The 13,364-nt window shown below is 58.1% G+C and overlaps 2 protein-coding genes across 2 annotated transcripts; both read left to right on the top strand.

The window, feature by feature from the left end:
* Positions 1-10,359: 10,359 nt before the first annotated feature.
* DL89DRAFT_262100 (uncharacterized protein) lies at positions 10,360-11,253 on the top strand (the record flags this gene model as incomplete). The annotated part of the gene is made up of 1 exon (XM_040885863.1): positions 10,360-11,253. One exon carries the CDS (start codon positions 10,360-10,362, stop codon positions 11,251-11,253), a length of 894 nt encoding a protein of 297 aa, XP_040739315.1.
* A 96-nt stretch (positions 11,254-11,349) lies between these two features.
* Positions 11,350-12,105, top strand: DL89DRAFT_167661 (uncharacterized protein). Its single transcript, XM_040883741.1, has one exon. It carries the CDS (start codon positions 11,446-11,448, stop codon positions 11,866-11,868), a length of 423 nt encoding a protein of 140 aa, XP_040739314.1. The 5' UTR covers positions 11,350-11,445; the 3' UTR covers positions 11,869-12,105.
* Positions 12,106-13,364: the final 1,259 nt, after the last annotated feature.

The raw sequence follows: 13,364 nt of genomic DNA, 5'->3' as shown, positions 1-13,364 counted from the left end.
CCAACACGTCTGGTGCGAGAACAGTTCGGCATAATTGGTGCTGTTCAGGTAGCTTTCCGTGGCCTCGCTTGAGAACAGCTGCAGGGCCTTGCGGATGCGCTCGCGCACCACGTGCAGGGCCGGACTGGCTTTCATGATCTTGGCCATGGCCTGCTGCATCAATGGCTTCATTCCGGGGATCCAGTTGCCGTAGGCCGAGTACATGTTGTAGGCAAGGTCAACGCCGATAATCAGGCCCGTTGGCGACGGGTAGATGCTGACGCCATCGCTGGTGTAGTCGAAGAACTTGGCGCGCGTATACCGCTCAATATCATGCGAGTCGTAGTCGCCCCAGCGCAGCTGCACATCAACCCAGTACTTCTGCGTGGTGCCGGCATCCATGCGGTCGCGGGCGTCCGTCAAAAGGCTGGGTGTCGAGACTGGCCACTTGTACGAGGCGAAGCAGGTAATGTCTGCAGCCGAGCTCGACATCTTGTATGACTTGCGCGGATGAATGGCCTCCTTCTGCACCGTCTCGATTTGCAATGGCTCGAGCTCATTGTCGAGCACCTGGCAGAGGTCGAGGATCAGGCTTTCGTGGGATTTCTGCCAGGCGTGGCTGCGGAACAGACTCACATACGAGATCTTCAGGGTCGGCAGTTTGCCGTGCATGAAGATACCGGTTAGATCGAGCTGCACTTGGAAGCCAATGTAGACGTTTGCGCGGTTGATTGTTGGCGACCACCACAAAGTGAAGCGCCGGTTCGGGATCTGGTTCAGACCGGAGCGCTGCGCATTCGTCAGCTGTCGCTGCCCCATGGCACCCGAGAACGAGCCCGAGTTGTGCGTGATCAGACCATTGGCTAGCACAAACCGCTGGTTGGCACCAGAAACAGTGAACCCAAAGTACGGCTCCGTTGCAGCCTTTTCCACAGCAAACTCGACGAAATTCAAGGCATTGGAATGTGGTGGGCGTGCCAAAATCGCAGCTGCAAACAGCGCGGGATGCTGCGCGATAGACGGCACATAGTCGACGCCAGAGAGCTTGACCCGGACTGTGCTGTGCTGGTCGCGCACTGTCAGCGTTGCTGGCAGGCCCAGGGCGATCAGCAGCGTGTGCAGGTCCTGAGCAAGCCCTGAACTGCAGCGCGCGGTGGCAGTGAACGTATTGTCAATCAGCGCAGTCTGGCCAGAGGCGAAGCACACGCCAACAAAGACTAGCGCACGTACCAGCGGGCTGGAGTGCGTGCGGAAGGCACCAGGAATGGTCGGTCGGGCGGTCTTGGTTGCTGTGAGCCTCTCAATGACCTCGGGACTGCTCTGACCACTGCAGACAAGGCCACTGCAGGCAACAAGCTCCGAGACATGGCTCGGCGTGGTGTAATCGGCGAGAATCTGCTGGCAGCGGCGAGCGGCCGACTGCCCGCCAGCACTCAGCGCCAACTGCATACCTAGAAGCAGGGGGTCGATGGGGAGCTTGGAGTCTGATGCAGCAGGGTAGCTGATCCGGGTGCTGAGCATGCGGAACTTGGCCTGGGCGGCGCTTGGCAGATCAACGAACTCGCTGACCGTACACTCGACGATGTTGGCGGGCGAGTCGACTGATGCAAGGACCAGGATATGGTTGGCAGTGACAGTGGTGGCGGCATTACCCCAGCACGGGATGCGCAATACGTGCATATCGCCGAACGGGCCATATACCAGGCTGCCGACGACGCGTGGAGCCGAGTCGTCGCCCATCAACAGGTCTCCCTTAGCAATCAGCTCGACCGCGCGCGACGTGCCGTCAGCCATCATGACCTGGGTGCCGCGGGCAAAGCACTGCTGCTGCCAGAACAGCCCCTCCCAGGTCGGGTAATAGGTGCCGCGGAAGAGCGAGTGCTCGAGGATGCACTCGACACCGGCCCAGCGCCTGGATCATGTCGGTGCGGTAGTTGTTGAGCTGCCAGAGTTTTCCGTCGTGCTTGGCGTGCGTCCACCAGAACGGATTGGCCTTGGGCAACTGGTACTGCTTCCATTCGGTGCGCAGCCGCCATCCCTTATCGTAGGCCAGCGTATGGCGGTCCTTGGAGAACAGTGTGTTGATGCGCGGGATGCCGCGATCCCAGGAGTCCTCGAGGTCCTCGAGTGTCAAGCGGCGGTTCTGGGCATTGGCCTCCTGGCGCTTCAGTGCGTATTCGGCCCAGACGCGCTGCGAGTCGGTGAACTCGCTCTCCCACGGCAGAATGTACCGGAACAGATTCGGAATCAGCTGGCCCTCAGCGTGCGACATGCCAGCGCGGAAATGCGACACGCCCGTGTTGGTTTGCTTGGACCACCGCAGGTCCGACTGCGGAATCAGCACATGGCCCATGGACAGCATGCCCAGGCCGCCCAGCTCCTTCGGGCAGTTCGCGCCCACGGCAAAGTCTGCGTGGCAGAACAGCGGCGACTGGCCGCTGGCTACCTGGAAGCCATGGTAGTCGCCGCTGCGCTCAGGCTGCATCGACACCTCAAACAGGGCCGTGGTGGGCGTGGGCGGCGGGCGCCGCGCCAGACTGCGCGAGCACACAGACGAAACACACGGCAGGCAGGAGAGGTCGCCGCGCGCATACACGGCGCCGTGCGAGAGACTGCGACGCGACGTCACCTCCAGGCCCAGTGACCTGGCAATCTCATACACGAGCCGCAACACCGGCTCGCACGCCATCGCCATGACCACTGCCACATATCCATTGGCCATGGGCTTGCCGTGGCCATCCAGAATGCCCGCCAGAACCGCCGACCGCACCTCCAGTGACTCGGCCACCAGGAGCTCGCGCAATGACTCGGGCACTGCACCATGCGGCAGCTTCGCCAGCCCCAGCGACTCAATCGCATGCATGAGCAGTGGCGAGTCGTGGCCTGGCTCACAGACTGCCCGGTCATTGCATCCGCACGACAGCCAGCGGCCAAATGCCCAGCTCGCGTAGCTGGTAGCCGGCATCGTCAATGCGGTCGGGGAGGCACGCGCCAAAACCGCAACCAGACCGCCGGGGCGTTGCTCTGGCCAGGCAGTGACGCGGGCGCTGTAGCGCATCCGGCAGGGCACCGGCGTCTGGCCGATCACAGCCATGCGGCGGACGTAGGCGAGGTAGTCGCAGAGAGAGACGAGCCACGTAACCGACTCCACCTTCGTGGCCACCGCGGCGCTGTGCGCGTCCTGCTTGGAGCTGAAGACAAAGTGCGACGCGCGCATGGGCACAGCTCCATAGTAAAAGGCGCGGCAGGGCGGGGTCAGGTGTGGCGGGTAGTTGTTGGAGATGACGCGGAACGCGGCCTTTTGCTTGTCATGCATGACGTAGACGCAATCGGGCATGGCGCCGTGCTGCATGGCGATGCGACGCGTCTCGTGCGCATGCTGCTCGGCATGGTGTCTTGCCAGTTGCTTGCCGTTGTCGGCCAGCCCGAAGAAGTCAGAGTTGTACTCGAACACGTGCTCAGCAGAAACTGGCCGCGTGAATCCCAGGGCCGGATCGAATTGCAGTTCCGTCATGGCTACAACGAATGCGCCAGTGCTGGACCACGGCGACAGACCGGTGCGGCTGGCACGCTCGCGCACGGACCAGTCAGCAGAGACCTCGATTGCCAGCCGGTGCTTTTCATTGCACAGGAACGCATCGTCGTACAGCAGCTCGTCGAGGCTGTCGCCCGAGTCGCTGCCTGACATGCCCGAGCAGATGCTGGGCACCGAGATGCTGCTGGCGGTGCGCACTATGGGCGCAACTTCGTAGCCGGGCACGTGCAGATCGTCGCTGTCGGGCTGCGGCCGCGCCAGGGAGACGCGGAACAGCGGCGCTGAGCCCGACATGGTCTCGGCGACATCACGTGCCAGACCGTCATCGCCCAGCACCTGGTCGCCCACGCGCACGTGCTCGATGGCCCTGGACGAGCCGTCGGCCATGCGCACGCGGTGGCCGGCGCCGTAGCAGTAGAAGATCACCGGCGGCATACGGTTGCTGTCTTTGGAGTTGAGGCCAAGCATAATGCGCGCCTGGATCTTGGTCTCGGCCTTGACCAAAAGATCCAGCAGCTCGCGCGTATGCACCACCGCTTCGCGGTAGTAAGTCATCAGACCGATCAGCGCCGTGTTGAACTTGTTGGCGATCTTGGTGAACGTGGTGCTGCCCGAGGACATCAGGATCTGGCGGATGCGGTTATTGAACCGCTGCATCGACGCATCGTCCACGCGCAAAAACGCGGTCGCCGTGCGCTCCTTGGTGCGGTCGTCAACCAGTGCCCACGACCCGTCCTGCAATGCCTGCGGTTCGCCCAGCTGTCTGGCCTTTGGCAGAATTCGCACCTCGAATCCGGCCATGTCGAACAGCAGGTTCGGATTGTCCTGCGAGTACACGGACACGAATGTGTCGGATTCGTCCCAGTCGATGGTCGTCAGAGATCGCGGGATCCGGTTCTTGATGTCCCAGAACACCGCCCGCCCCAGGTTCACGTCGTGCTTCATCAGCCGCATGCGCGAGTCGCGCGGCCAGCACCGCTTGTTGTTGTACCCGACCACGTTCTCGTTGTTCGGGTCCGGGTTCTCTGTCAGGAAACGCTGCACCAACTCACGCGAATCCTCCGCATCATCGAACCGCAACAGCATGTAGATCCGGTCAATGTACCGCATGTACATGCGGATCGGATGGCGCCGCTCGGTCTCAACGTCCTTGAACTGCAAAAAGTCATTGGGCGCGTTGGCTGGCCCGGCGAACTCGGACGCGCGCTGCAGCCCCAGGATCAGCAGATCCAGGATCATTCCGTAGAACTGGAACATGAATGGCGCGAACTGCAGGCCGCGGATCAGGCCGTACGAGTTCACGTGGTTCATGTCCTTGAAGCTCAGCACCACGTTGTTTTTGGCCGTCATGTAGTCAGCCAGATTGTGATCCAGGATCAGCCGCAGCAGGCGGTTCAGCAGCGTCAGGTCGATCTTGTCAAAGACGCTGGCCAGCGTGGCCTCCAGCATCACCGTGCACTCGCCGTTGCTGGTCTGCCAGGCGCCGTCCAGGTTATTGATGCCCTGGCACCACTTGTACACCAGCAGTGGCGCCGGCTCCGAGTCGGCTGGCTTGATCCACGGCGCCCACAGCCGGCGCTTATCGGCCTCGTACCACAGGTACTGGTCCAGATACGCATCGGTGATTTTCTCCAGCGGCTCAACGTCATACACCGGGATCATGTGCGAGTACATGTCCATGAACTCAATCCCAACCTCCTTGAACGCACGCTGCGTCAGCAGCAGCCGCTTGATGCGGTTCAGGGCCTCGTGCGGTGCATCAAACGCCTGCTCGATCAGCCCGAGCTCCTCGCGCTGCGACGACGTCAAATGGCCCTGTACCGAATACGACTCGCGCAGCCGCTCCAGCGCCAGCACCAGCAGTTTCGGGTCATGCTTGTACGATAGCGGCGGGAACGGGATCGGGGCGAACCGCCGCGACTCGAGCCAGTGGACCGCCGTGGTGTATATGGCCACGGCCTCCTCGGCGCTGACATACGGTCCGTCCTTCAGGTAGCTGCGCTGGCGCTCCTGCTCGGCCTTGAGCCACATGCGCGTCAGCCGCCCGCAGTTCCGCCGCGCAATCGCCTTATCCACTGTGGCGCCACGCCGGATCCGCTCACGGTTGTAGTGCGTCACTGACATCCACCAGTCGGCCTTAGACTTGACGTACCGCAGAATCATGTTCTCCACCGCCTGCGGCATGCCGGGCACCTGCCACGGAATGTTCGCCTTGTAGCAGTTGTGCACCACCAGCCAGTTCTCCAGCAAAAACAGCGCCGAGCCGCCGAGCTCGAAGCCCACGTACTCCCCATGGTCGCTGATCTTTCTTACTGAGAACTGCACGTGATGCTGCGCGCATGCATGTTTGGCGAGTCTCTGCTGGTAGCACGCAACCAGATGCACATCGGCACCGCCTATCAAGCAGCTCCGCTCTGCCTGGCCGTCCCCAGTGACATCGCAGGTCAGCCCCAGGCTGCGTGCCAGGTGCTGCGCCAGATCCACCATCTGCCCACTGCCCTCCGCCTCCACGCTCTGCGTCAGTTTGTATGCGCCCGGCTGCTTGCAGTCACCACACAGCGCGGCAGAGCCGTTTCCGTCAATGAGGCCGCCGAGAACCGAGCGCCGCGCCTCTGCGCTCAGCGCTAGCAGATTCATAACCAGCGCCTCCGTTGCCAGAGGCCCGCCAGTCGCCAGATATCCCATGTGGCGGAACACAGCAAGCAGCGCGTTCTCTCGGCCCTCGTCTGCCGGAGCCAGACTCACACACTCTTGGCTGGCACCAGACTGATCAGCACACTTGGCCACCAGCCCCATCGAGCCCGCAATCCCCTGCAGGTAGTCAACTATGCTGCCTGCCTTTGCCTTAATGGAGAACGACGCCTGGGATGCGCTGCCACTGGCCATGTGCAAGCCGAGAAGATAGCACACGTCGGCGGCGGTTGGCATGGGGGTGCCGGGCAAGGGCGTCACCAGCTCGCTAATAAGCGCTGCAATGTCTATTTTCCTTGCGGAGGGGGCAGTGGCCGGTAGATCAATGCACTTTGCGCGCACCATGCGATAGGCACTGGCTTCAGCCGGATGGGTAGACGAGAACTTGGCAAAGGCAGCTGTGGCGACTGTCCACGTCACCGAACCCACGGCTTCGCGCTCCAGCCTGAATGCCTCGGCGGCAGCACGCGCAGTATCCGCGCTGACGAACTGCTGGTCAGCACCCATGCTCTGCGCGTACGAAAACACGCGGCTGGTCGACCGCAGCACATCGGCCATTACGGTCTGGTCCTCGAACGGCACGACGTCGGCGTAGCGCACCTCAAAGCGCTGCTGCGCGGGGTGGTGGAGCAGACTCACGCGATTGTACTCGGGGCTGACCAGCACCAGGTCATGGCGCGAGTTGCATGTGAACCCGGCCTCCTGAGACTGCACTATGCCCACCTCATACATGGCATCAAACCCGCCCATCGTAGCCTTGACCGGCAGCGCCTGGCCCTCGGCACCCAGCACTAGGTCGCCTACGCCCACGTGCCTGGCCTCCTTAACGCTGCCATCGGCCATGCGGACGCGCGTCTCGGGCGCAAAGCACCGCCAGGCCTCCGACAGATGCGCCAGAATGACCTTGCTCTTGTTGCCGCGGATGCCCTCGGGCATCATGTCGAGGATATCGTGCATGACGGCTGCCCGCAGCTCCAGGTCAAAGTGCGAGTCCACGCGCTGCTTGGTCACTGACGCTGCGATGCCCTTGGAGTGCCGGCCCTCAAACTGCCGCGCCAGCAGATTGCCCAGCCAGCGCTCCAGCAGCGGCACGATGCCGCGCAGGAAGAACAGCCAGACGCGCCAGCCCGGCGCCCAGAACCCGATGCCTGGGCCCTTGCCGATGCCCTTGTTGGCGTTGGAGTAGATCACGTGCTTCAAATCCTTGCACGCCCGAATCTGCCGCATCAGCCGGTACTTGTACCGGTACATGCCCGTGAGCTGTCCCACGTGCGCAAACAGGTACTGCAGCCCGTCAGCGAGCTGGAACGCATCGACGTTGCCGAGCCGGTACTGCACGTGTGAGTCGACAATCAGCTTGGTCAGCCGCAGGATCTCGCGGCACAAGTGGAACGCATTGCCGAAGCGGCTCTTCTTGCGCTCCTTAGTGGTCAGTGTCTTGACTGGCTTCAGGTTGAAGTTGTAGTCCAGGTGCAGATAATTGAGGCTCTTGCGGTGGATCAGCAGATTCAGCATATTGTGTCCCTGCCGGCACACCTGCAGTCCGGCCTCCACCCAGTCGATCTCAGTCGACTGGAAGAACTTTGTGGCCTTGAACTGCCGGAACAGGTACTTTTTGCGCTGCGCCTTGGGCGGCTGCGTCCGGATTGCATTCAGCACGTAGTTCTTCAGCAGCTTCTGGTATGACACCCGCACCTTGACCGGCATCCCCTGCGGGCACCGCTCCATGTACCAGTCCTTCACCAGCGGCACGTCCTCGGCACGCCGTGTGCGTCCCGACCGAGCACTGAACGGGTGCGGCGCCCAGTACAGGGCAATTCCGTTAGCCGTGTTATCTGTCTCCAACGGTGTGTCCTCCAGGAACGCCGATGCGTGCTCTGGCAGCACAAACTCGTCATCCTCATCGCCGTCACCAAAAACCTCGTCCTCCACTGCGCGCGCGTCGTCCTGGAACTGCGACACCAGGCTGCGCGACGAGATCGGGTTGATCACCGGATCAAAGTAGAACGCCGGCAGGTCTGGATCGTCTGGCTTCACATACTGCACGGCCGGCGTGTGGTACGCCGACACACGCACGTTGCGCGGCAGCGAATTGTAGAGGTGCGGGAACGCCACCTTGTACTCGGTGCGGATCGGCTGCCGAATGATGATCTTGTTGATGTCATTGAATTCGTTCCAGTCCTCGTCTGCCGGGTTGATGTCGCGGTACATTGGTTCAAACTTTGGCCCGCCCGGAATCGCCATGTTCAGGCACTTGGCCGTGATGAACGAGTTCAGGTCGAACAGATAAAAGTAGTTTGGATCAATCATGTCTGACAGCAGCTGCCCCGCCAGCCGGTGCAGACTCGCCATCACCGGCAAGTCCAGCCGCCAGCGCTTGTAAGACGTGCCGTTGACGCGCCTAAATGGGGCTTTGCGCTTGTCCCCGTCGTCGGAGTCGCTATCGCTGTCCTCGTCATCTTCATCAGCCAGTGGCATGTTGTCGTACAGCCAGTTTATCACCGGCGCATCGTCCTCCTCGTCCAGCTCCATCTGGATCGCCTCCAGCGGCTCGACGTCCAGCAAATTGTCGCCATAATCCAGCGGCGCCTCCTCATCGTCGAACGGCGGGAACCGCATGCGCTTAAAATGCTTGCGGTCGCGCTTTTCACGCCGCATCATAATCCACATCGTGCCCCACTGCGCCAAATACACGGGCTCGATCACCCACGGAATCTGGTTCACAAACGTGATCGCGCCTGTGACATGGTACAGAACCGGTACTTCGCGCACCTGCTCCCACGGCATCGGCATGTTCTCCAGCAGCTTCAGCACTGCATGTGGCACGTACTTGAGCGCTCCCAGGTAGACGCGCTTGTCGTGTCGGAACTTGCGAGCGCTCATGTCCCCATGGTCCTTGATGATTTTGCGCAGGTGCTCGGCGGGCATGTCGGCCTTCTCCTGCTCTGCAAACCCCATCCGCCGCTTCGTGTCGTACCGCTTGCTGTTCAGTGCCCGCCACTCCTGCGCCTTCTTGTCCAGCTCTGACTCAGAGGGCGCGACCGGCACGAACTGCGCGTCCGTTGGCGCTAGCTGCTGGTCGCCATGCCCACGCGTTTCGCGACCAGTCATTGTTTGGTTGAAATTGCTCTTTGGTTGCAATCAAAATCCTTGCAATATAAAATAAATTGCTTGATTGAAGCAAAGAAACGCTGAAATGATTCCAAAGGTGAGGGAAAAAAACGCACTTGGGAATTGCGTGTTGCCGGAAGAAAGTCGCAGCCAGTGAAAAAGTATACAAATCACCGCCACCGAAAATCAAGCGATCATCTGTTGATTCCTTCCTCCGGGTCAGAACTGCGGAATCGCATGTTAGCAACTACAATATCCGCACGATTTGTCTATATGCAATGTTTATTGGCATGTACTTTGCAAAATACGAGTGATTTACATCTCACCCCTACTCCATGCAACGGATCCACAAACGGCTGGCGCACTACTTAAAAAGTGCTCCCATGTCTAAGAGAAGGGTAGCTGCCATCTCCTCTCAACTGAATTTATTCTGAACATCCTTTACCAGATACCAGCAATGAAGCACCTCTACACCTCTGTGCTAACCTACAAGTGTATTTCTTCTAATATTCGTTCTTCCGTTCAAAACGATGATTCAGACTCCCAGCAAGATACGACGCATTGATAGCCTATGTGGTTCCAAATCCTCATGATTTTAGGAACCCATGGATCAAGACCTTTAGGCTACAATGGCCAGCCGTACTATTCCAGGCGGCCGGCGCCATTACTTAGACGGGCACCCGCCCCTTTCACCTGGCGATTCCTCCTTTCCTCTTTCATATAGCATATTTCATACGTTCAATATACGTCGTGGAATGGTGCTTGGAGAGTAAACGTATTCTAGACAGTTGCAGGAGGTTGTCTATCTAAGTATATCGTACCCGAGACACAACAGCCCATATAGCTAGGTCCCTAATCCGAACTCAACCCCCGCTGCAATATGCTTGTCAAGAGAACTCCGATGCATTTGTCAGCACATTTTTGGAACTTCACTTGGAGAGTAGCATAAATTGACAAGCTATAATAATTCTGACATGCTATTTCTTTTGCCGATTATTTTTAAGCTTCTTTTCATCTTCCCACTTTTTGCATATTAATTTCCAATGGCAAACTTTGGCAACTTGAACAAAGGAATTCTCGTTATTATTTTTGATATTGCCTCAAAGCATTCACCTCCGGAAACATATGCAGTGGATTCACATGTCTGCCTACTTCAATTCAGCCAAGTATGCCGGTCTTGGAGGACCACTGTAGCCCCCTATTGCTATTGCACTGCAGTCATGGCGTATTCTGATCACCACTTTGCACATGGGGGCCAGCTAGGCTATCCATCGCAGGGTAGTAACATAATCATAGAGACTAGTGGCGGCTCGACCTCTCACAACGCCAAGATATGGAGGTCGAATATTCCACACATTATCCAATCAGGAAACAACACTAAGGTTAGACGCCTGGTAGTTTCATCTCAGGTGTGCAGAATCGACTACGAAACGCTTGGTGTTGCACTGTCTAGTTTTGGATTCGGCACTGTCAACTGGTCATCACTCCAGGTGCTCATATTTACCGATGCCGCCAACCTGATACTGGTTGCTGATGACAGACATACTAGCCTTGATGACCCCTGTGCCAGCCCTATCAACACCTCGGACTTTCTACTGGCATATGCTCCAAATGTTAACCGGCTGATATATATTCCCCCCCGATTCAAATATGGCAACCAAGTTGTATTTCCGATCGGCCGAATTCTCAATAGTTATATGCCACAGCTGGAAAGGGCGCTATTAATGAGCTGGGAGCCTGTTAATTTTGACTATTACTATTTCCCTCAACATCTAACTATACTGAAGCTACAGCTCAATAGTGAAGCTGTCGAGTGCCTTCCAAAGATATTCGCATCTTCGCTTACAAGTTTGTACTTATTTTACACAGACACATATCACTCATGGCACATTTTCTATGATACCTTGCCTGGTCCTATTATCTTCAAATCTTCTTAAAAAGCTGATTATCATTTTTCCCTCCACCAGTGACCAGCTACCAGATCCTACAGATGGCCCTCACACACCAGTGTTCCCACAGCTGAAACTTTTATACATACGCAATCACCCTGGGCAAGATTTTGGCTTTTTTTTCGCTATTCGCAAGCGCACCTCTTGCCTGCGCCACCATTAATTGGACTCGCCCGGCAGATGAACATGGAAGTGGTGCCAGTAATTGCAATCCCAAAGATGCTGACTGTGGGATTTCTTGTCGAGGATGATGAGGAGCAGGATACGATTGCCACCAGGCAGATTGCCTGTACATTGCTAAGGAAACCGTCCACAGTGCAGCATGCTGAGGTTATTATCATCACAAGCATACCGGTGTCACTTCCTGACGCAATGTTGTGGGTGGGGTTGAAAAGCTTATCCATCCAGTTCCCGGTATACCTCATTCAGCTCGTTGGCATCCTTCCACAACTTCCTCACCTGCAGTGGCTACTCGTCGGCGCAATTTTACGATGCAGAAGCACACTGGCCAGCTGTGCAGTGCAGTCAGATATGGAGCGATACAGTTCGGTTTCTCTGTCTTTTCTCCAGCATCGTACATATCCCAACTGTGCCATCCCTTAGTGCAGTGCGGAGTCTGGTGGCTGGGCTGCCATCTCTGCTTAGGCTTGCTCTGCCTGATGGGGTGCTAGACAGTGCAAAAAGGCGTTCTTGCTGAAGGCGATACTGCAATGGGACAATACGATGTGGTTAGCTATTATCCAGATCAAATATCTGAGTATCTCAACTACCAGATACCGTACAAGCGTTGAATAGAGGTTCCAATACACTATTTTGTATTTGCAACTGACGAAAGAGATTGAGGTTCGGCCACATGTAGTCATGAGCCTGGTGCGCTATCATTTAGCCACCTTAGTACAGTGTGTACACTTGAGCTCGTAGAAGCACCAGAGCTGACTCACCAGCGATATATTGTCTCGGATGTGGTAATTACTCAGACCCCGGACTGCCCGGCGCCATGATGCTGCGGGTTCCGTGTTAATGCTCACAGTCTCTGAGACACTGTGTGCTGCTATGATAACAAAGTGCGCATCCCAGCGCCATTACCAAATAACGGCCCGGGTTTTGCACTGTCCCCCAAAATTAACACGCCCAGCTCGGCCATTTTGGTGAGTCAAAAAAGCGATACCGCAGAAAATCGCCTATAAAAGGTGAATGTTCCCGACACTGTCGGCCCCTGCTCCGATATCTGTGCTTTTCTCTCCCGAAATCAATTTTCACATTCTTCCAGCACTCCACGTAGTCCAGAACATGACCAATCCCGCCAGCGACCGCGTCCTCAACTTCTCTGCAGGCCCCTCGACTCTGCCGCTATCTGTGCTCGAGGAGGTGCAGCGCGATCTGCTCAACTACAAGGGCACCGGCGTGTCAGTTCTCGAGATGTCGCACCGCTCCAAGCCGTATGACGCGATCATCCGCGAAGCCGAGGCTACGCTGCGCCGTGTCCTCGATGTCCCCGCCAACTACGCTGTGGTGTTTCTGCAGGGTGGCGGCACTGGCGAGTTCGCTGCCTCCTACCTGAACCTCTTCGCAGCAAGTCCGTGCGCGCAAAGCAGGCAAAGCTGGGCCGGCCGCTGTCCTGCGACTATATCGTCACGGGCTCGTGGTCCAAGGCTGGCATGAAGGAGGTTAAGCGGCTGGGCGGTCACATAAACACCGTGATCGACGGCGTTGAGGGAAAGTACGTTGGCGTGCCGCCCGCCAGCGAATGGCGGCTGGGAAAGCCCGAGGAGACGGCGTTTGTGTATTACTGCGACAACGAGACTGTCAATGGCGTTGAGTGCAGGCCGGAGACGGTCGTGGACGCGGTTGATCCGTCGGTACCTGTGATCTGCGACATGTCGTCCAACATGATGTCGCGGCCAATTGATATCAAGCGCTTCGGGCGATCGTTGCAGGTGCGCAGAAGAACATGGGGCCCGCCGGTGTTACCATCGCGATTGTGCGCGAAGACCTGCTTGAGCGCGACGATGATCCGGAGATACTGCGGGCTCTGCCATCAGTGCTCGACTGGCAGTACTACAGCAAGGCTGGCTCGCTGCCGCACACGCCCGTGCTTT

Source organism: Linderina pennispora (genome assembly GCF_002104995.1).
Source record: "Linderina pennispora strain ATCC 12442 chromosome Unknown DL89scaffold_77, whole genome shotgun sequence".
NCBI lineage: Eukaryota > Fungi > Kickxellomycota > Kickxellomycetes > Kickxellales > Kickxellaceae > Linderina > Linderina pennispora.
This window is presented reverse-complemented; position numbering and strand designations above follow the sequence as displayed.